At 39.7% G+C, this 24701-nt stretch overlaps 1 protein-coding gene across 2 annotated transcripts in view; it reads right to left on the bottom strand.

Moving 5' to 3' along the window:
* The window catches only part of CDS1 (CDP-diacylglycerol synthase 1), a 33724-nt gene extending 9023 nt beyond the window's left edge, over positions 1-24701 (bottom strand). For both annotated transcript variants that reach the window (XR_009961587.1, XM_062602774.1), the window contains exons 1-8: positions 24541-24701; positions 14893-15020; positions 11026-11122; positions 8075-8172; positions 5793-5932; positions 4202-4260; positions 1822-1904; positions 331-418 (exon numbers count right to left, since the gene is read on the bottom strand). Coding sequence is in view for 1 of the 2 variants with exons in the window: in XM_062602774.1 (XP_062458758.1) it covers positions 331-418; positions 1822-1904; positions 4202-4260; positions 5793-5932; positions 8075-8172; positions 11026-11122; positions 14893-15020; positions 24541-24624 (777 nt within the window). In the remaining variant the exon portion in view is untranslated. The remainder of the gene's footprint in view (positions 1-330; positions 419-1821; positions 1905-4201; positions 4261-5792; positions 5933-8074; positions 8173-11025; positions 11123-14892; positions 15021-24540) is intronic.

The raw sequence follows: 24701 nt of genomic DNA, 5'->3' as shown, positions 1-24701 counted from the left end.
CTTATAAGATATAGCAGTTTATTTCAAATTACAGTGTCTACAATAAATATGCAGTTAAACCTGCACATGAAATCCAAAGAGAACTAACTATAAATTATGACATAATAGGCTCAAACTGTATTATACTGTAATGCTAATATTACATTCACATTAATCCCAGTTTCCACTTACAAGTTTTCAGAAACAGGAAAGTCAGTTTGGTTTTTTGGCGAAGATGTGTACCATGCAGTACACTGGAAAGTATTTTCTCCATAAACATGTTTTTGAACAAGTATCAAAAATACTGTAAATTGCAAAAGCTTGTTAGTGAGGAAGTGCTTTAGTACATACCTTAATTAATGGAGTTTTGCCAAAGAAGAATCCAAAAATGTAGGCGGCAATATCATTGCAGATAACACTTGAAATTGGAACCAGAAACCTGGAGAAAGACATTAAAAGTTTCATAAAGAAAAAGAAAACTTGCCCAAACCTAAACACAGGGCATAAACTAAAACAGCAGCATTTCTTTCTGGAATTTTTTTCTGTAGTATTTAGAAGGAATTACGTTTCATAATGTGCTCACCTAGTTCCCCCATAAGCAGCATATTTAGCTATACTGGTCTTAGTCTTCAACCAATCAAGACCACTACACGTCTATGTTAGTTCAAGTTAAACTATGATTTTGGTGCATGAGCTTAATATGTGAACAGGCTGACTTTTTTCTATGAGGCTTGAAGACTGGTACAACAGTTAAGAAGAAATCAACAGATATAAGCATGTCGATGTTTTTAGTAACATCAAGGCAAGCAAATTCCTTGTAAAGTTTAAGGGCATCTAAATTAGAAGTTTCTTTCTCCTTCTTTTGTCAGTTTGGAGCAGCCCGTGTTAGTTTTCTTAGTGTTCTTTGCATGAAGGCAGCATCTGAATTTGTTACTCAAGCCTGTTAACCTCTTTTTTCCCCCTTTTCAAAACAAGGATGTGTTAATATGCCAAAAGTCAGATTTTGTGACCAGTGGAAATATGAAACAATATGTTAGTAAGGCAGCAAGGTTCAGGTTTTGGCACATGAACATGATCACTATGAAAAGAATCTGCTTATACAAACTTTGTGAAAGCCTTTAGGTTTTCTTTCTAACTATGAGCACATCTTTTCTGCACTAATCCCCCCAGTTGTACATATATCAGGAAAAGAAAAAGGAGAACATGCAGTATTATGTCCTTGGAAGAATACAAACCATCTTCCATATGTGCCTCTTCCTTCTTTCTCAACTTGCAGTTTACACTGTCCCTAAAGACGTGTGGGGTTCAAAAACACACATTCTCTTGGAGAAGTGGCTTTAAGTTTAACTGCACCATCAGAATTTAATATATTGCTGGAAATGGGGCAGAAAGATGACCCAACAATATCCAAGATTTAAACTCTTAAAATACTTTAAGTAATCTGAATTGATCTGAACGGGGAAGGTGGCCAGATTGGGGATTTCAAATTAAATGGTCCAACTTCAATAGCTCCGAGCAACTTGAAGCTTCTGAGTAATTGAGAAAGAATTGCGGATATTCATCCATTCAGCAAAATGCTATGGAAACTATTTTACCAAGCATGCAAGCATCTTATTCCTTGCAAGTAAATGAAGTAGTTCAAAACTATCATACCTGTGGCTGCCAACCTAGTTTAAGGGGTTTCTGTTTCAATTTCTCCAACTCCCCTTCCAACTAGAGATTATTGCTTCTTTCATTTGTGCTGCTTTAACTGTTCCTGCGATTATTCCCTAACCAGATCTATGTAAAACAACCAACCTTTCAATGCAATAGTTACAAATCAGTTTATTACTGTCCCCTTACCAGATCATGCCTTCAAAGAGATTTTGGATGACAAGATGAGATTGAGTTACAGTGATCAGCAAAGTGACATGAGTCCATGCGAACTGTTAACAATGCAACAACACAACAGTTAGTGAAAACATTGATCCTGTACACCTTGATAATACTGGTGTGTCAGCTAGAGAAGCTACTTAAGAGCTCACAGGAAAGACCAGTTCTAGTGATAATGCAAGAGATGTTGTGCATACAGTATATCACAAGTTAGCTAGCTTTCTGAAGCAAGTACTGAAACTTTAACAGGTTTCCCTGTCACTTACCTCCACCTAGAATTTTTTTAACATGCAGTTTAACATCTAATTTAATAAGACGTACACCTTCAGCATAAAAGCAGCAAAGAAATGTAAGCAATGTGATATTCTGTATATACATACAACAGACGTGTTAGAAGTTTAACAATAAAATGGCAATGAGCTACTCATGAAAGAGTCATGGTACACAGATGTGGATCTCTCTCATAACAGAATACCAGTCCTCTTATGAAACATGAACATTCTCAGGATTAGCAAAACCAAAGTGTCAATTTTTATGTGCATGGTCATTTAAACAGTCATTTCCCCCAGTATTACTGTATGCACTTGGTGTTTTTTCTATAGCACCAGGGTACAACAAAGTGGTTTCCAAAGAGCTTACCAGTAAAGATTCTACAATAGATTTTATTTTCCAAAACTTGTAAAGCAAGAACTGGTAGTTTTTCCATGAAACACCAGATTTAAGCACTCTAAATGTCTGGGTGATTTAACACTCAATGTCCTACTTTCATTCTCTTATCATATGCTTTCCTATGGCAGCCAGCAAGAAGGTTGAAAAGGAAGGGCGCAAGACCTCACTAAAGGTTTCTGAAAATATTCCCTGCTGGATTATTAAAGCAGCAAAATTTTTAGTATTTGTACAGTGATACTGAAACACCACCTAAACCCAAATGGCGACTCTCTTTATCTGTCCAAACACAGTGTTGCCACACAGTGGATACACAGCTTCACTCTGTTTTACTGCAATTCTCAGACCTTCATGGTTTTTGGGCAGGCACTAAGTCATATGGCTGACACCCCTTTTTTCTGACTCTTTTTCTAAGGCGAAAAAAAAAAAGACAAAAAAAAGCCATGGAAAATTTATACATTTGCACTATGCCTACCTGAAGATGAGGACTTGGGGAGGACAGGGGGGTCAGATAAGAAGATAAAGACTACCTCCCCTAGAAAAGCTCCCTGTCATGCAAGTTCTCCACAAACAGGGTGAATTTTTTTGAGTAAAAGACATTTTTTTTTTTTTTTTTTTTACATACTCATACAGGACTCAACTAAGTCCTAGTCTAGGATCAGGGATCCTCAATTCTAGGTGCTACCTAAAGCACTGTAGAAACAGAGGGGTTAATATCAGGAGCTTTAGGAAGTCTTTAAGGTTGCACAATGCCCTGACTGCTCCAGTTCTTTAAAGGCAGAAGCGGTACTGCATTACTGCTTTATTATTGCTTCTAATCATTCCTATGTAGAAGTGGAGTTGTTCAGTAATTGGGTTTTTTTATTGGTTTGGGGTGAGATTTTTGTTTGGTGGTTATTTTTTCTTGTTTTGTTGTTTGTTTTACCTGTGATGTTACAAAATTAGTTTTTGACCTATAAGATGCACATAACAAAAAGGTTCATGCTCTTGATAAGCTACTATGCTGTTCATTAGGTGGGCAAACACAAAAGATGAGAACACTGGCTTCTTTTAACAGATTATTGATCTAGAAGCACAGCAACGCAGACAACTAGAACTGCTGTTAAGTGTCACACAATAAATCTTCCACATACAGGTTAAGTTCAAGTTCCCTTCAGAGCTCTTCAGCAGGGCGTCTACAAAGTAACACTTGAGTCACAAGAACCACTTCCCGCACTATGCTGAATGGCTTGGCTTCAGACCTGGAAGGGAGATGCACAGCCAGGAATCCCCTTCCTATTAGACTATCACTGAGGGAAATGTATCACTTTGTATATATGCACAAGGCTTCACCAATGACAGCTTTTATTGACTGAAAGGCCACATTCTGTGATATAATAAGGTGCAAGATGTACAGATTCCTACAGCCCAAATCCACTTGATTTTATAGAATCACAGAATGGATCGGGTGGAAAGGGACCTTAAAGCCCCTCTAGTTCCAATCCCCTGCCATGGACAGGGACACCTTCCACTAGACCAGGTTGCTCAAAGCCCCATCCAACTTCACCTTGGAATTTCATGTTACTGTTAGTTTAAGCAGATTTTCCACACCACCTCTTCCAAGCTGTTTTAGGAACACAGGGACATGACTGTTTCTAGTGACATTCATAAAATGAGTGACCACAGCAAAGTGGGTAATACACACCATGTAAAATTGCAGACGATAATGTTTCTTCACTAAACTCAAAACAAACATGCAGAAGCCTGTAAAACAAAGCAATTGTAGTTTGTACCATCTTATATTTAATTATACTGAACTGTGATATATCAGTAAGTCTCTTCCTTTGAAACAACTTTTAATCCCTCTGTGGCTAGAAGCATTTGCTTGTATTCAGTTAAATGTACATATAGAAATATTCCTATTAGAGCACAAAATTTAGTTAACATCAGTAAAGAGCATCTATATCCTTACTTACAAGTTCTCATCATAGGCATCAGTTTTAGGGGAGACCATTACCTTTAAAAAACACTCAAAAAACAGGTCAACAAGCTGGTTTTGAATAATTAACAGAAATGATTGAAAGGAAAAGACCAGCTTGCTCCTTTCCCCCAGACAGGCATAAAGCTGCATGCAACAAAAGTGTGAAGTGCAGGCACTGAAGAACTCAATGGACTGAAAGAAACATTCTGGGTGGCTAACAGAGCACCTGTTCTCCCCTAGGGCAACTTCCTGTGCTAGCAGGGTCAGACACACTCAAAAGAACCCTGAAGACAGCCCTGCAGTGACCCCACAATCCCAATGGGACAGCTGCCAATGGGCTCTGCTATGCTCTGCCTCCTGCTTTTGCCCATGACTGGGCTGTCTCATCACCCCCTTCGTTGCCCTTCAGCAGCCAGGAAGCATCAGTTAAGTTAGTGTCCTCAAGCCAAAGCCAGCTGGAAAAGGGCAAGTCTTGCAAAGCTGGTTTCAGGTTTGCAATAGAAGCACCTAGTAAAGTTTTTATCTGTTTAAAAAAAAAAAAAAAGAAAAAAGAACAGTAGACAGATTAACAGTTCATCATGAAGATCACATTTGTTAATGTAATTGTAGCATAGCAATCTCCTGACCCTTAGGCTAATCTGAGTCTTCAATTGATTTAATTTTAGGCTAACATAACATTAACTGCATTGCTGAAAACACCATGGGCTGTATTTACACGTTCACAAAACAATACCCCACAGGAATTCCAGCTTGTCTCTTCTTCCTACAGAAAAGGCTTTTAAAAAGTCTTTCCTTGGATAGGGAGGAAAATCTATTCATGAAACAAGCATCTGAATATCTTGCAGAGAAAATAAAGCCTCAGGCATTTTGAATAATCATTTTAAAATATATTAGTAAATCTTATTGCTGTAGACCTAGCAAAACACTTGCACAATAAAGCATTAACCCAGCACAGCAATTACATACACAAGTCATCTCCACAGACTGCCAAAATAGCATTCACACATTCAGGTACTGAGCTGCAACTCTTCAGCAATCAAAATTACTTCACACCAACTTCTCTTGAGCGCTATTAGCTCAGCTTCCTCAAGATCATCTACTTGTTTAGGCTGCTTTCTTCTCAGTGAATGAAAAATTTTGTATTCATCTTTTCACATGAAAAATAGAACTGCAAACACCTGATTCCCTCAAACATCAAGTGGGAGAAGAAACTGAAAGTGCATAAAGCTGGGGAGCAAATTCTTTTCTTTGTGAAATAAGCACAGAAACAAATGCAGCACAAAGTTCTTTCCTTTTTGCAATTTCCTACACTTACCTGTTAAATAAAGTGCAAAAGATATAAACCTGTGGTAGCGAATTAGGAATTGAAGCTGCTCTCTTCTCTGAACAAATGTAGCAAAGTAATCGGCTACAGTCTCTCCATAAAAGAAGTAGTTCACACACAGCAAAAAATACCTACAACATGTAAGAGCTAGCAGTTATTTTAACAAGATAATATGTATTTAAGTGTAATTCTTAAAAACATAAACAAAAAAACCACAACATAAAGCACAAGACAAAAGAAAACCCAGAAGGGTAGACAAGAGTAGTGACGAAAATAAAATTCAGGTATAAACCCAGTTTTATACTCCTCATGTCTCCTGTGACAAGGCAATTTTCATAATTCATTTCTTCTAAAGCAACCATACTAGAAAAACAAACACATTTTGCTGGATACAGTTGGAAAATTCACCTAATCCTTAACTAGTGTTGAATACTCTACACCTATGCAAGTCCTTTTCAGATATTCTGTAAGTACAGAACATTGATTGGCTATCACCACTACTGACACAAGCAATTCTGTACATCCTTTTCCTGTATCCTAATAAGGGTAGCTTCTGATTTCTGACTTACAAACAGGAAAAAAGTTACTTCCATAACAAATCCTCTGAGGTTATAGGACAGTGAATCTGACACAGGGCTTGAAGACTTGAACATAACAGTACTTTCGCCATCTGGCCTGAAGATTCTCATCTGAAAGAGTTACTGAAGCATCTCCTGCTCCACTCTACCATACCCTTTGTCTTTTAGCTTTCTTGACCGAGTAGTGCTCTTACAGGGTTAAATCCACCAGCTAACCAGTAAATGCAGCTACTTCTACAACTTTTGCAAAACAGTTTTGTGAGAGTATGTCCACACCCAAAGTTCAACTGAGGTGAAAAGTCACCTTCAGCCATCTCTTTCTGAAGGCTCTTCCCCTTTCATTCAAGACAGTCAGTTCACAATTAATTCTGTCACCTTTTTCATGTAAGTTCAAGTAACTCAGCTTTCTAGGTTCAAGTTGGAATCCTCAAACACCAAGGCGGCACACAGTAAAAAAAAATAAATAGCAAATACAAAACCACTAAGAGATGCACTTCTCTAGGCAACATACTTCTGTCAATCACAGAAGATAAAACCTTATTATTCAAGACTGGATCTCTGAATGTCTGAGAGTGATCAGTACTCATTCTCTTCTCCCCAGCAGATGCTAACACTCACTTTGCAAGGCTTCACATCTCTAAATAAGCCAAATAGTTGATGTTCAGACTACTAAAAGGACTCTTTCTTCATACTAAAATGTCTTAATATTTAGTCTCAGTGGCAAGATATTGGACTGAAAGGATCTTTGACATTAACTAGTGTGACAATACAGAGGAGTTGATTTTGAGCTCCACATACTAAAATAATGGTGGTCAACTACCAAAGTAGAATAAGCGGTAGAGTGCACATCTCCTTTTCTATAAATCTTGGCAAGACCACAGAATCATTCATGTATGAGTCTGCTCTAGGTGTAATTCCAGAAGCTACAGAATAAAGCAGACAATAGATCAGTCCCCAGGATAACCCAGCAGTGACCAGAGGGGAACAGATTAGTATTTACAGGAGAGTCAAAAACAGGAATCCACCACATTATACAGTAAAGTTGCTTCTAGAAGTGAGGAAGCAATGTGACAAGAGATAGGCAATGACCTAGATATTTCAACTTCCTTAAAAAACAAACCCAACACAAAACCAAAACAACACAACATAGGTCATGTCTGAAGAATTATATCCTTAACCGCCTCAGAGACTATATGTTTCCAACACTTTCCCATAAGTGCAAAATTGGAAAGGATTTAAAACGTGTATGCTATTATTTTTATTCTCTGCATGTGTAAAGAGGAGCTTTTAAGGTACCTGTTCTATTTACTTCTTATGCAGTGTTAACAGGCAAAAAAATAAAGGAACAAAACCAAAACTAAAGCAGCTCGCATAGTACATATCAGGTGATTATTTAACTATGCATATTTTTAGATAGCTTACACATGCTTAGTTCTGACTTAAAGCATATATGCATGCATATATATATACATGTACATATATACATATTTATAACAAGGAAAAAAGAAAAAGTAGTAAAAGGCCTACTGACTTGTTCAAGTTCACAGGTGGAAGACAACTACAGAATCCTGTATTAGGGCCAGATGTCAAGTTTTATGACAGCACGTGACCTACAAAACTATTATTCCACCATGACAGGACATGAAGATTTAAGTGTTACATCCTTGCGTATTGATGTTCTTGCTTGCTACTCACCAGCTGAGAGATCTAAACCATGGTAAATCATACGAGTGGTAGACTCTGTAACCTATAGTAATGATTTCATGGTAACACTTCACTTGGATGCTTAAGACCTAAAATAAGAGAAATAAAAAAACATGTAGGTATGTTGCAGTTGTTTCTTAAAGCAAGTAGTACTGCAACCTTCATTAAGGGGAGATTCTATTCTGAATTCAGATTCCACACAGAAAACAGACAGCTTTAACACAAGCCCAAGGAAAACTATAGCTCCATTTTACCCCCCCCCAAAAAAGCCCTCATAACCCCTAGACATGCTGAGAAGAAAACCCACATTGGGCTAGCTGCAAGAATACTCTTCATGAAACAAAGGAAAACTTCTGACTTTTCTTCATTAAAACAGTTTGGCAGCAGCAGGTCAAAGGTACTTGCTGTAAATAAGGCTCTTCTATTTCTTTTGGCTAGGTTTTATCTTTAAATTTAAGAAATATTTTCTAGACCCAGTGGAAAAAAACTAGCTGTACAACACAACTTGGACACCCAGGTCTTCCGGCTGCAAGCATCTCATTAAGGGCAATTAGCCTTGCTGATTGAAAACAAAGCTCATCTAATCCAGGTTTTAATATCACACCCTCCATAGCCTTAATTTTGTTCTGCTGATGTCAGTACTTCAGTGCTTGCTCATACAAGTCTCATAGTAGGTCCTGTCAGTCTATGGTGACCAAAAGACTCTCTGCCGGTTTTGCCTCATCCACAGACTCCAAGCAGATCGGCCTTTCCAGATATTGAGTATTGCCAAACATAGGTCATCACTAATCCCATGCAGAGGCAGGAGTTAAGTACCTACCCATGCTGACTGCACAAGTCAGCATGCTAGGCTTTGCAGTATTCTCTTACCACCTCCATTCATGAATAAATTTCATCTTGCTCAACACGTGAGCACAGTTTAAGAGAGTCTTACGCCACCTCAGTGAGTTAATTTTGAAGCTCCCCCCCGTCTTGTGCTCTTTTGTTTTTGCTTACCCTACCTTAGAAAACCTCAATGCTATATGCAAGAACAACATTAAAAGACTGCATCTTACAGTGGTAAAAGACATTAGGGTTCAATGACATGGAAGCTTGTGCCTGTTACCTTAACAGCTGGCAAACATAAAACATGCCTCAACTTCTCAGAGCAATCTCAGGGCTTGTTCTCCAAACTTCACTGGATTACCCTTCCTACAAATTTCTGGGTATTTTCTGTCTCAATATTTGGATAAACTTTTGTTTAAATGCAAACTATTTGATTCTAGTGAAATGAAATAATTAACAAAACTGTTTTTTCCCCTCCATTCTTCGAGACATAGTATCAAATGTCAACTCTATGAACAGTTCATTATATTAAGAAGACAGCTTTCATTTTACGTTACAACAGAGGAAGAACTCTATTCCAGTTACTCTATAGTAACTTTAATTACTTTCTGATTCATCGCTTGGTAACTTTGCTCATGATTGCAGTCTCAAGGGTATACCACTAATACAATGAATTACACTGCAAATTGATTAGTTCCCTTTTGTTATTTATCATCATTCTGAAGTGTAACAGATTATGAAAGGAAGGAAAAAAATACCTCTCTACAACCACCTACATTTTAAAGAGGCTTTTTTTGTTGTTTCTTCACATACAATAAAGAAAATCCACCACCAATAAAACAATGAATTACTAGCTTGTTACATCATTCACCTGAGACCATATCTCTCTCTACAGCTAGCTGAAAGGTGGTTGCAGCAAGGTGGATTTATGTCTCTTTTCCCAAGAAACAAGCAATAGGACAAGAGGAAATGGCGTTAAGCTATGCCAGGGGAGGTTTAGATTAGCTATTAGGAACAACTGCTTCTCAAAAAGGGTTGCAAACATTGGAACAGGCTGCCCAGGGAAGTGGCTGAGTCACCATCCCTGGAGATATGTAAAAGACATGCAGATGTGGCACTTAGGGACATGGTTTAGTGGCAGACTTGGCAGTGCTGGGTTTAGAGTTGGACTTGATGATCTTAAAGGTCTTTTTCAACCTTGATGGAAATGATTCTATGAATACAATCCAAAAGGTGTTTCACAGGAGGCCATGAAAAAAGCAAAACCACATTTTGACAGCTAACAAATTTAGACTCAAAAATCAAAGTAGTTACCCAGAAGTACCAATTTCAGTGTTTTAGAAGCCACATTTCCTGCCTTTTACTTGCCATGACTGGCAAAGATAGTAAAGCCATTATGCAATAAAAACATCAGCAATGATGGAAAGAATTAGTAAATGCTGACCAGATATGCATAGGTATTATTATTTAACTTCATCACCTAAAAATTCACTTTATCTGTGTGCCTTGGAAAAGGACCTACCTCCATTCTACAGATAAACCAAAAGCCACAAGGCAGCCCCATAAAGAATTGAGGGGGGCTCAATTGCATGCCCGTGCAAAGGCATTCAGTGCTGGTCACAGACAGCAGACCAGAGCTGCCCCCTTTCCTCAGCTTCAGAAATGAAATTCTTGTGGTTTTGTTTTTTTGAGTTTTGTTTTGATTTTTGTTTCGATTTTTATTTTGTTTTGGTTTTGATTTTTTGCTTGTTTTTGGTGTGTGTGGGGGGATTACTTTCTTAAAACAAACCTCAAAGAATATAACAGTAGGTGATGTGAACTGCACAAGGAACTGGATTACAGCAGTTTGTTAAACTTTAAGGCAACAATCACTCAACTTCTTAAAGTTACTTTAATTCCTACTTAAAAAAGCCAAATGAATTACAGTATATAAGAAATGCTTTATCAACAACACCCAGTTGTGAATATGTCCAGTGTTTTTAAGAAGTATTTACATTTACACAAGTAAGAGACAAATGCTTTGAATTACCTGTGTGGTTTGCTTCCAGTTCTGTTACGCACAATGTATAAGAAACCAAGTAACACTTGCATGGCAGAATGTATTTAAACAAACTTACCAGAAGCATCAGCATAAACGATCCCAGGTATATGACCAGAAAAAAACCAGAAATCATAGCTAGACTGAGAATTCCACGAATCCACCAATTTTTCCATCTATGAAAAAAAAAAAAAAAGGGTAATAAAAAGCAAGCAGTTATAAATAAAAATAAATGCCATTTCCTTTACTCACTGAAGATTAAGTTGTATTAGAAACAGCGTTTCTGTTTCTAATATACAGTGTATTATTAGACAGTGTTTAATAAAACAGGAAACACAGAATCAACCAACTATCCAACTAGCCAGAATACACAGTAAAAGAAATTCAAGTTAGCCACCTTTCTTCTTCCTCCATGCTTCCCCCCAAAATGTCACTTGCAATTAAATGGATCAACCCCATGCTGAAGCTGCTATAAAAACACATCATGACCCTCAAGAAGCAACACATAATCAGCAAGATTGATAAGGGCCCAGTCATGTAAAAGCTTACATGTGAAAGAAAGGCTGCAGGTAAAAAGGACACAATTCCGAGAGTAATAACAAAAAAAAAAAAAAAAAACAAACAAAAACACAACAAAATTCCAACAGAAACCAAACAGGCAATCACCAACTTTCCGTAGCAGCAAAGTAGCTATTTTTCCAGGTAGAGGGTTATCTTTTGAAAGCAGTCCTGTGCTCTTGTGAGTGCTGGAACCAGCACAGAAAAACATGTGACAATAAGGGGCGATGGATCAAAGTAGCTGTACATCTTTGCTCTCATAGCCACTTGCAGCTGCAAAAGTTTACCTAAGGAAAGCGGAATAGAAATCCCTGTTGCCATAAAATCACAGAATCATTTAGGTTGGAAAAGATCTTTAAGATCAACATCAAGCCCAACCATTATTCCAGCACTGACAGGTCCACCACTAAACCATGTCCCTAAATGCCACAGCTACACGTCTTTTACATACCTCCAGGGATGGTTACTCGGCCACTTCCCTGGGCAGCCTGTTCCAGGGCTTGTCAATCCTTTCTGAGAAGAAATTTTTGCTAATATCCAATCTAAAACTCCCCTGGTGCAGCTTGAGGCCATTTCCTCTTGTCCTATTGCTTATTACTTGGGAGAAAAGACCAACACCCACCTCACTACAACCACTTTTTAGGTAGCTATAGAGAGCGATAAGGTCTCCCGTGAACCTCCTTTTCTCCAGGCTAAACAACCCAGTTCCCTCAGCCATTCCTCACGGGACTTGTACCCTAGACCCTTCACCAGCTTTATTGCTCTTCTTTGGACAGACTTCAGCACCTCAAGGCCTTTCTTGTAGTGAGGGTCTCAAAACTGTGGCCTCACCAGTGCTGAGAACAGGGAGATGATGACTACCCTAGTCCTGCTGGCCACACTAGTTCTGATACAGGACAGGATGCTCTTGGCCTTCTTGGCCACCTGGGCATACTGCTGGCCCATATTCAGCTCTCTGTCAACCAACACCCCAAGGTCCTTTTCCACCAGGCAGCTTTCTAGACACTGTTCACCAGTTTCATTGCTCTTTGGACAGACTCCAGCACCTTATTGTCTTTTTTGTAGAGAGAGGCCCAAAACTGAACAGCATTATTTGAGGTGCAGAATGCCTTCTTTGCAAAAGTAAATGTTCCTTTAAAAAAAGGACAAACAAAACCCAAACAACTGGGAAGTCTTTGATGATGATGTTGGGCTTTTGGTTGTTTTGTTGGTTTTTTTTGGTGCAATTTCTAGAGTAACCAAAATGTTATTTTCCAAACCACCACAGCTCTACCCCCTGCCCCCAAAGGCCTCTACCAGGAAAAATCAAGAACCCAGTTAAATAAAAATATTAATTAAAACCCTCATCATATGCTCCACTCTGCCATGAAAATGTTTCTCGTCAGCAATAGTATGTATTTTATTGTTCCTACTCCTTTTTCAGTATTCTCCTCTTTTGCCTGTTTTTCCCTTCAAGAATTTTGCCTCTAAAGTTACACTGAACCATCTAATCACAAGTTACTTCTAAACATGAAACCCTACTACCACTTAAAGAAATACTTTCTAATATTTTGCTTTCTAGTAGCCTTGTGTTTCATTGCTGCATCAGGTGATTCATGGGACACTCTTAGTTCTGCATCATACTCCAGTTTTAATGTAAACTTCAACTATATTAATTTGATTTTCAAAGATGTTATTCACTGGCAGGTTAATGGTGGCTAAACCCACTAACTGGATTTGTCTTAAGTATCAGAAGAAAGGCACAACAGGCTTTATTTCAACAGATGCTTTACATTCCTCTATGGCGTGGGCTATAAAGTAGCAGCTAGCTCCTAGTGGCATATCTATAATAAGCAAGGGTCCCTTAAGGGAATTTAACTTCCCTTATGAATAACTTTAAAATATCATATAGTATCTTGAAGATGTTGACAGGCTCCACAATGTAGGAAGCCACCTGACAAGATGTATCCTAACTCTCTGCTGGAAAGGTATAGATTCCTCTGAAGGCCATTATTTCACAACTAAATTAGCATGTAATTTTGAATCTAGCATTCATGAAGCACCAAGAATTTAATTTTGCACTCAAACTTTTGTGCACCTTTCTGCAAACACTCCAATAAAGAATTTCAAGCATGTGAAACAAGAAAGGTTTTGTTTGTTGCTTGCTTTGGGGTACGACCATGCAAGCGCCTTTTGGAACAAGTCTGATTTGGAGACCTAAGACTTCCGCAGCATTTAACATGGCAGGTGAAGTCTGAAAGTGACAGGAATTAGACACTCCTTGCACCATGATGGTGGTAGAGAATGCCATATTCTGCCTACAGCTGGTGCAATTTAGAAATATGCTTTTTGAAACCTGGGAACAATAAATTTGTTTACAGGTCCCAGACATCACAACACAAGCAGACAATGGATTAGAAAAGGAGCAAGTGAAAAAAAAGTAGTTTCACACTGCTATTGGAGATACTTCCTGGAGATCAGGTTTTATGTAAGGTCTTGGAAGTTTTTAATCACAGTCTGGATTAGAGGCCCTTCTTCCAACTCTTGCAATATCTAAAGCGCATCTAAAATATATATTTGATATTGCTTGGCTCCTTACAACTTACATTGCATTACTGAAAAAATGTGATGTGAATTGCCACCTCCAAATGGTTTGACTGATCAAATGTTGTAAAAGGGACTGCATAAAAAAATTATACTAGGAACTTTATTATTCCTCTGTGAATAAGCAGATCCCCACAATTATCTATCTATCTATGCACATACACCTTCCCCTGCATTTGCTAGCCCTTAAGCTCCTTTGAACAGGGCTTGAAGGCAGAAACCTAGGTTTGGAAAGAGATGGTAGGAAAAAAAAAAATTGTTTCAAAAGGTATGAAAATAAAAGCTATGTCATACTTACCTATAAATAAAAAATATTCAGAAGTGTAAATGCTGCCAGAAAAAGCTAGTAAAGCTCACCCAGAGAATTTACACTTCTTTCCTTTTCATTCATACACAAATGCCACCACCCTTAACCTTGAATATAGGAAATCAGTTTATTATAACCCCCAGAATTAGTTACTCTGGATATCAAAAACAAATATTATTCTTTAGCCCATTTTATTGCAATGCTTAGACTGAGTACCAACAAATCTTTATGTAAACTGTAGCTAAACATTGCAGCAGCGTACTTAGAAATGTACGCAGTGAACAGTCTTCTGGTATAGGCAAAAAATACTACACTGAAGGAACTGTCAAAGCATAAATGAATCAATGATATATTCAGTAAAAATGTAATCTTGAATTTATATGCACATCATATGAAATTTAAAACTGCAGAACAACCTGTAAAAATTAAAACTGCAACATAATCTGTAAGAATTTTAGCCAGGACTATTAAATTTGAGAGCTGTTGGTTTCACTATACCTGGCAGACAAGCCTGACAAAGCCCTTTTGAAGATTTCTGGAGTGCTGTCTGTTGGTGGAGGAATATCGGGAACATCTAAATCACTTCTAAGATCCAACTCACAAAGCCTTTTTTCCAAATCCTCTTCCTATGAAGGAAAGAAAAAAGGCAAACACCCAAGGTCATCAATTATTATGTCAGGAAACATTACTCAGAGTCAAAAACATTGCTTTAGGAACCAGTAATATTTACATTACCTTTTAAAAAGAGAGCAGTGGTATACTAGTGAAACTGCAGATGTTTTAGGAGACAAGTATATCCCAATAAATATTTATAAGAAGACCAGGACTCAGATGTTGTGACATTACCTACTGTGCTCAAGAACCTTCACATTCTTGGCACTTTTACAGCCCACATAGAGAAAGCATGAGGATATATTTTTCCAGAAATGTTACAGCTGACACAGAACACATGAGTTTAACAGAAATCTCCATCTCTCCAAAACATTCTGTCACTTACATCTCAAACTAACCTTTTATGGAATAAGGAGAAGGGTTTCTTGGTGGTTTAATGTTACATTAAGAAACAAAAAAAAATTACATGGAATGCTTGAAAAATAGTCCCTTTGTACAATGAAAAGGGATTGCTGGCACAATCTCATACATACAAACACACATGAGGACTTGAACCCTCCAGCTCAAAAAGAATAACCCAAAACCAAACTGTGAAGTGACCAAGTGTCCTACAGAGTCTTACTCAGAATAATTTCTTGTACGACACCAACACTGCAGCTATTTCTCCCGTATTCACTAATGACCACTCAGGAAGACATAATCTATACAGACTGTGTATCTAACTCAAATGGAAAATAGGCAGCACATTTTTTGGTGACAATAACAAACTGCCACCATCAGAGTAGACTGTCAAGACTATTTTCCCCCTCACTTAAAGCCAACACTAAAGGTGCTGATGATTTCACAAAATTTACTTCACTTGGTCTAATGTTACAAACACCCCAACTCCAGAGAGTCAGAAGGCTGCACTCTGCCCTGGTGCAGCAATAAGGAAGAGAGCTGCCTCTAGCTCAGTGTCCGGCTCTCTCGAGACCTGAACTTCCTCCTGACCTCCCTGACCTATCTCACCTCCTTACAGTCCCAAACAGCTTCAAGCCTGCCCTGCTACCTCAGGTTCACCAGTTCTCAACAGCTCTGGGAACTCTGACTGTGCTTGAGAACTTTTTTCACCACCCCTATACTGCTATTTCTCAGTTTCCCACTCTTTTCAACTTTCTTATCACAGATCTCAGGGGTTTTTGTCCTTAATCTATTTCCACAAATATGACTGCTTTTCTTTCCTACTTTTCCTCAACAATATTATTTTTTTCTTTTTTTCTGAGTATCTTTGGCATTTTGGAAGACAGCAGAGGTATGTCCTCCTTCTTGCCCCATCCATAAGGCATGACAGAATTAAGGTGGCCTACAATCCCAACCACTCCATATTACTCTCTTTATAGGCTATCACCTTTTCCTCTTCATCTGTTGGTCTTTGCCAGGGAGTTACACTCCAGTGTTCTCAGTGACTGACCTTTGTAAAGAACACAGGTGGAGAAGATAAGGCTGTGCAAACCTCAATGTCCAAAGTCAAGGTCTAAGCCTATATGACAGGTGCAGCTCTGTCGCGGTCATGGGGAAGACGGGGGTCCCGAGCTGCCCTGGACGACCAGGAGCTGACCAGGGTGCTGCAGGAGAGCCCTCCCCGCTGCGCAGGGCTGCACCCCAGACTCCACACACACCGGCGCTCTTTCCAGGGGCCCTAGTCCGAGGGAAAACAACATCCCTTTTATTTTAAAGGTGTTTTTCTCTTGTTAGAACCCGAGATCGTGAGCTGGCACTATACACATGCACAAGTGAAACAGGGAGCAAAAGAAGAGCAATTATATTTTTTAATGTTAGACCTGTGTTTTTCTCATTCACTTTATATATCACACACATGCCCAAAATTATATTCTTGCATGGGTTTTACATCACTTGCTTCTTTGAAAAACATGGTCAATACTTTCCCCATTCCTTGGAACCCCACAGCTGAATAATTATTAGACAGATATTGTCTACAATTAATACAAGTTGTCATGGTTTAAACCCAGATGGCAACTCAGTATCACTTAGCCACTTGCTCACCCATGCCATGCCCCTTTTCCTCTCCCCAGGTGGGATGGGGAGGAAAATCAAAAGCAAGTAAAACCCTTGGGCTGAGATAGGAACAGTTTAATAACTAAAATGAAGTACAATATAATACTACTAATAATAATAGTGATGAGGGAAATAACAAGGAGGGAAATATAAAACTAAGGAGAAAGGAAAAAAGAACCAATAAACAAGCGCAGTGCATAATAAATTTGCTCATTACCTGCTGACCAATACCCAGCCCAACCCAGGCAGCAATCAGTCCCAGGTAACTTCCCCCAGTTTATATACTGGGCATAATGTGCTGTGGTATGGAATACCTCTCTGACTAGTTCAGGTCAGGTGACCGGTCTCTGCTCCCTCCCAGCATCTTGTGCCCCTCCTCAATGGCAGAGTATGAGAGACTGAAAAGTCCTTGACTTAATATAAACACTACTCAGCAAGAACTAAAATTTCAGTGTTATCGATATTATTCAGTTATCGATATTATTCTCAAACTAAATTGAAAACACAGCACTGTGCCAGCTACTGTGAAGAAAAATAACTCTGTCTAAGCCAAAACCAGGACACAAGTCAAAAAATGCAGATATGCTAACTGTGGTCCAGACTTCAGAAAGTCTGTAGAATATCTGAAAAAGCACAAAAATAAATTAAAAATTACTGTGCTTGCAATGTTGCTATTCAGAGATATTTCTCATAGTGTTGTACCACAGCTTAGGAAGTCAACTGTTGATACAATGGGGGTGGGGATCACAGATCTCTTCCAAAGCCATATTCCAGTGACTGTGACCTACACTGGAGTACAGCAAACCCTGTACAGTTATAGAAGATACTACTCATTGTGCAGATTATGGGCATTAATCCTGGCCCTAAGATCATGCTTTAGCTTCTTTAATATTAATCCCTGCTTGCACATGGCAGAGATGTCCTCTCGTTTAAGCACTTGTAACTAAGAACACCCCCGAACCTTTTTGTTCCATTTTAGGCATTTTGGTATTGCAGAACATGTTTCCATGCTCAAAAAGTGTTTAAACAAGAAAAACAAACAAACAAACACACACCCCCCCCCCCAAAAAAAAACACAAGAAAAAAAATAGAAATTAAAAATTAATATCTGAATGCATATTCCTCTGATATTTAAGACACAACTGTTACTTATGCATTTCATTAGAAGTAGTATTGCAGATCTGCACTTTCAACATCTGAATTCACAGGGGCATATGGCATTTTTCAGACTATTTGAACACCTTGAAAAAGGGTTGCTATTTATCCAGTGTGTTTTTCAGTAGCTCATGCTTCATACTGCTGATACTGGGAGCTTGGCTGGTGCAAACTGCAAGTTGCATAGAACTTGCATTTGCAAATTTTTTAGCTTTGCATCATTACAACAACCTGTGGGAGACAGCCCCCCAACTATCTTCAATTTCCCTTTGTAACATAACTCAAAAATGACCTTGAACACTTCATTTTCCATTTAATTGCTATAATGGCAACAACCATTTCCTGAATAAGGCATCTAATTTGCAAAGGCAGAAGCCACAGAGGAAGTTGCTCACTAACAGCTAGTTATTTGTCTACTGCATCATGAAGTGCTTAGCGAATCCCATCACTGGGGGGCAAGTTTTTCTTGCTGATTATTGCCTTACTTATTTTATATGATTGATTATAAACATTCCAGTTTATACCCACAAATAATGAAAATCATTTTGAGAGGAAATACTAAGTTAATCATTATCAAAGCCCTCAGAAAATAGAAAAGTCAAGAGTCTTGCTACTTCAGCTTACCCTGGGGTAGAAGCAGCTTTGGAGTTCAGTATAAAACCAAGTGGCCCTTCCTTCTCCTTCTCTTCAGGTCTGGGATTTGGCCAAGCTGAACACACAGTAACAACAAGGGCCTGTGAGGTGTATTAACTGAAATGCCATGGGTCTCATACCATGAGCAGGTATTCATAAGGTTTTCAAAGGTTAATTGAAAACAGCAGAAGTTGTACTGTCATAAGCAAATAAGACATTTTTCAACCCCAACTCCAAATTGAATATTTGGTCCAAGGTGTTTCCATTTTGTTCTAGCGTTCACAAACTGCAGGTGACAGAGCCTTTTACACGCAGAAGGTGTGCTACTCTTGTCTCCTTGATTCATATCCCAAGTGTCTACAATGGACAGATTTTGCAATAAGGTCATTGCTTTCTTCCCTTCATTTGAAGGGACATGAACAGAGAACCTATTTGATCACTTCATATAATACAAGTCCAACAAGGGTGAGGTGATGCAGGCCTAAAAAGCAAACATGACAGTAATTCACACGTTACAATCAGCTCAGCACAGGGTAAAAACATCTATCTGAAACACTACTATGCTCAGCAGTTTTCATCACTTCCAAAGTACCCCAAGACAAAGGTTTATTTAGTTATACGGTTCTGTTTTAATTTTGGTATTCTTTAAACTTTCATCCCTAAGCTAAATATTCTGTGTAAGACCATAAATACTCGGCCATACAAAGGAGAAACTCAAACAGTCAGAAGCTTGAGCCTCCCTAACAGGAGTTCAAGATGTGACATCTTGCCACAAATTAAGCTTCTATGTGGATTTCTGCTTGCTGGCTACTTTATAACACCTACCAGAATATAGCCCTGTGTCATGTAGAAAAAAAATATACAGGTCAATCATTCATCATTCATCACCTAAAAGGATATACGCATCTGAATTGCTGTTTTGTACCACATGCTCTCCACTACAATTAACACGTGCCAATTGAACCACACACAGAATTACTATAGTTACAAAAGCACTTGCAATGTTTTGCATGTACTGCATTTTTTCCAGGACACACTAAGGAATTCCCAAGTAGACAGCAAATATGTTTTTCCTGGAAAATACACCATCTACATGAAAAGCAAATGAGAAAACAAAGACATTTTCCAATAGCTTGTAAGAAAGAATAATAGGAAAAAAAGTTAGCAAGCAAAAGAATTATTGTCATTTGACCTGTGCAAGTGTTACTTAAAGTAAGTTTTCGCCTCCAGCTTTGACCTTTCCACAGTATCTCTCATAAGCTTTACAATGAAGTCAATAGTTTAGACCACATCACAGCATACCTAATTAGATGTACCTTGATACCTTCCTCTAAAGTCAAGATATCAAAGTGTCAGAAGATACTGAATAATGAAAACTTTTTTTCCGATCTGTTAAAGCCTGACATATGCAGAAACACAAATAAGAGAACTGCACACACCGAATCCAAGACTGAAACCTACCACTTCCACCACATTCACCATCACTTCCACGAAAACAGAGGCTTGGAAATACTCAGCTCTCATTATTACCATGCTTGCAGCAGATAGATTAGAGGTCAGACTTCTCTGTGAAAATTAAGTATGTCCATTTTCTGGGTATTCCAAAAGAAGGAAGTCAAATGAAGTAACTAAGTGATCCATGATAGACTCCATTGTTCCACCATAACCCATACTGCCATTTACCTCCAAGCAGGTCTGGGAGGTTTCAGGCATCAAAGACTCAAGTCCCAAATCCAGTTTCACAGGTCTGAGTGACTTATCTAGCAATTGATTCCCTGGAAGGGCTGTCTCATGGAACAGAAGCAGCTTTTTCAATAGCAAAGGAAAAACAGTGGTCAGGAATTCCAGGCTTTTTTAAGTTACAAATAATTAACAATGACCTTAGGCACACAGTCCCTTGTTCCCATGACCAGCAATGCAACACGATTCCACTGCCCCCTTCCCATCCTACTCTGACAACTCTGCACAGCACAAAGGCTAATAACCGTGTGATTACTTCCAGGATACTTAAAAAAAAAACCATGACGGTATCTGAAAACAGTGCCATTTGTATTTAGTAAAGAATGCAAACAATTGGAACTTTAAAAGAAGTGTGAACACAGAGAGATCAATCTGTAAAATTTTAACTGACTTATACATATTAAGTATTTGAATGCCAAATCATTTGTCTTGCTCCCAAGGGCCGCAGAGTGTGTATGGAGGCACTGACAAGACATTCTTAGGAAAACAGTGTCATAGAATCGTTAGGGTTGGAAAGGACCTTAAGATCATCTAGTTCCAAACCCCCTGCCGTGGGCGGGGACACCTTACGCTAAATCATATCACCCAAGGCCTCATCCAACCTGGCCTTGAACACTGACAGGGATGGAGCATTCACAACCTCCCTGGGCAACCCATTCCAGTGCCTCACCACCCTAACAGGAAAGAACTTCTGTCTTATATCCAATCTAAACTTCCCCTGTTTAAGTTTTAACCCGTTACCCCTTGTCCTGTCACTACAGTCCCTAATGAAGAGTCCCTTCCCAGCATCCCTATAGCCCCCCTTCAGATACTGGAAGGGTCCAGGGCAAGCAGCGGCAAGTAAGAAAGGGGCAACCAAAAAAAAAAAAAATAAAATCACTTCTGTATGCCACAGAAACAACAGACTCATGGAACTGTGAGACCATACAGGGCAAAGGCATGTTCATGGGAACTTCACAAAAAAGTCAGTTGCTCACTAGCTTTTTGAGCCAGACTTGTTCAGCATCCAGACTTGCAGAGCCTGGAAACTTCAGGGAGAAGCTTCATTAAGAGCATGCGATATTCCTTCATATAAACCCAATGAAGTTAACTTTTATTTGAAATCATATGCACATAGAAATGGCTATCAATTGGTTCCAGTTAGTGGTAAAAAAAAAACCACCTGCAGATGAGAAAAAACCCCAAAACCCAGCCTTACTTAAAGTCAGTAGGAAATGAGCATCTATAGACATAGTAAGCATAACATGAAGAGTATCAGATTACATACTGAAAACAGGACTAAAAGTACAGAAGATAAACCCCTGCAAACATTTAGTATTCATGAATTTCTTCAGCAAACACAGAGCACTCCTCCAGTTTGCCAAACAAGGTGCTCTAAAGCACATCACCTTTACGTATCTGGAAGACTGTATTAATAGGGTCAACAACAGCAGAAGCAGCACAAAGCAATTACCATATGAAAGGAGACAAACATGTTTTCTCCTTCATTACAAGCAGAGTGAGAGGGAGATGTTCCTGAGCTGTGTACTAGGAAGCACTGGAAACCCACTGCACCGTGGCTATCCTGAGAAGTTATGAACGAAATAACAAGTTTGGGCTCTAAATATGCAGTTACTACACCAGTGGACAATAAACTATCCACTTGTTGTGAAGGTCAGGCAAGAAGTAGAGCAGAAAGATAACCATCTAGGAAGGCCTATAATGTGGCATCTGTGAATCCAGATAACCAGATGCTTCTCATCAGATCACCTACAGCAGACATTACCTGCGTACTCATATTCAAAACAGAGACCCAAACTATTGTGACCCACCTATTGAAAATTCAGTACAAAATGCTGTTTATTTTTACAGTCACCTAAGGCACTAAGGACAGCTTAATATGGGAAAACAATCCTTATTGTTGCTTGTGAGCAGTAACAAGGCTTACCAGTGCTGTGCACATCACAGATAAGTTGGACTGTAATGGGAACAAGTAAAGTTCCCCAAATAATCCATTGAAAAGTCTTCTGTGATGTGGAAAAGGGTTTCCATATCTATCAGTTCAAGCGATCATCACAAATGTATACATATTGACATACATCAGTAATCAACATCCTAGCACAGCAGCAGCGTCCGTTCCATTCAACATCATCTGAAACTGGGTGAAACACTAGGCTGTCAAGCAGCTAAAGTAAAAGCACAGTGGGCACAGAGTTTTTCTCTTTGGAAATCATGCAGATAAACAAATAGTATTAGCAAGTTTTAGGCCCACCCTTCTGAGATCTGGAGAGCAGAGGCTTTAGATGGGAAGGATTCTTTGAAGGCAGCTCACTGTGCACCTCAGAAATTAACTCAGGCTATACAATAAAGCAAATCTGAACAACTCCACAGAAAACCAGAATTTTGAGCACACCGCAACAAGAAAACAAGTTTAAAAGTTAATTCTCATCTACAGAGAAACACTCTCTGCACAGCTACAGCCTAAACGTTACCTTTTGTGATGGCAGCCCTCAACGCAGAGTAGTACTACAAATTTTCAAGTTCATTAGCCTTGAGTTCATGCAACCAAAGTGCGGAATAGAACCTGACTATTGAGTTTCACTTTCCAGTTCCTTGTCACAAAGCCCAAGGCAGACTACACACTCTGCAATTTCAGCATCCATGCAGGTTTAAACGATCACAGATTCAGGAGCCCTCCACCATGTATTGCAAACTCAATTTAGCAATCAAAAAGCTTGTTGGCTTTTTTTCCTTTTTAATTCCAGTTGCCAAATGCGAGCATCTCTTTCATTTTATTCAGACGATTAGCAACTGTGATGTTCTTAGCTTTTGTAGGGATAAGCCTGAACTCCACACAAACAAAAGAACAGCACTGTGGCTGTTTTGCCACTGTAATGAACCTGATGCATAGACTTAGCATTTTGAAAACTTCCTGCCTTTGCAGAAATGCCATACTGAAAGTCCTTTCTGGGCCAGAGATGAATGCTATCAATTAAAAGGCCATAAAACAGAATCAGTTGCTGGGGCAGTGCTGACACACCCTTTAACCAGAGCAGATCACTATTCCCTGCTTGTTTCCATGTGGCCACACTGGCCCAACCACACTGAAGCACACTCTTTGCCTGTCCCAGTGTCCTGGTTTTGGCTGGGACAGAGTTAATTTTCTTCTTAGTAGCTGGTGCAGTGCTGTGCTTTAGATTTAGTATGAGAATAATACTGATAACACACTGAAGTTTTAGTTCTTGCTGAGTAGTTTTCATACTAAGTCAAGGATTTTTCAGTCTGTCATGCTCTGCCACTGAGTGGCATAAAAAGCTGACAGGGAGCAGAGACAGAACATCCGACCTGAACTAGCCAAAGGGGTATTCCATAGCACAGCACGTCATGCTGTGTATAAACTGGGGGGAGCTGGCCAGGAGGGGCTGCTTGGTTTGGGTGTTGGTCAGCAGGTGGTGAGCAACAGTACTGTGCATCACTCGTCTTCCTTGGGTTTTATTTCTCTCACCCTTTTGCTGTTTCCCTTTCCATTACAATTATTATTACTATATTTTCCTTTAAACTGGTGTTATCTCAACCCATTATTTCTAACCTTGTTTTTCGACTCTCCTCCCCATCCAGCCTCGGGGTTGGTGGTGATAGGGCAGCTGCCTGGTACTTCGTTCCGGGCTGAGGTTCAACGCCGACACCCAGCGACCCCTGCCAGGGGTGAACTACAACACGCGCCCTGGCAGGGCATAGCCCGGCGGCACCGGACGCTCCCATTCCAGTCTCGGGGAAGGTGGCAGTGGGGCAGTATACGCGTGGGCCCCTCACCGCTGCGCACCGGGTGCTGAGGCCGCTTGGCGCTGCCGTCCCCCGCCCCTGCTCCCGGTGGGCCCAGCCGTGCGTTGAGGAGCGGGAAGGCGACGGCAGTTCCGTTTCCCGGCCCCCACCCGCACACCTACCCCAACGGCCCCGGCCGTGCGCCCTCACCTTATCACTGCCCTCCTCCACAGCCTCTTCTTCCTTCTCCGCCTCCTCGGCGGCCGCCCTACGCTGCCGCCGCCGCGCCGACATCGCTCCGCTGGAGCTCAGCGCCCACCCGGAGGCGAGCGGCTGCAGGCGGGGCCGCGCCGATCGGGAGGGGGAGAGCG

This window comes from Pezoporus occidentalis, unplaced genomic scaffold (assembly GCF_034315485.1).
Source record: "Pezoporus occidentalis ecotype Australia unplaced genomic scaffold, CSIRO_AGI_Poc_V1 ctg79, whole genome shotgun sequence".
NCBI lineage: Eukaryota > Metazoa > Chordata > Aves > Psittaciformes > Psittacidae > Pezoporus > Pezoporus occidentalis.
The sequence above is the reverse complement of the archived record's forward strand: the minus strand, read 5'-3'. Positions and strand labels throughout refer to the sequence as shown.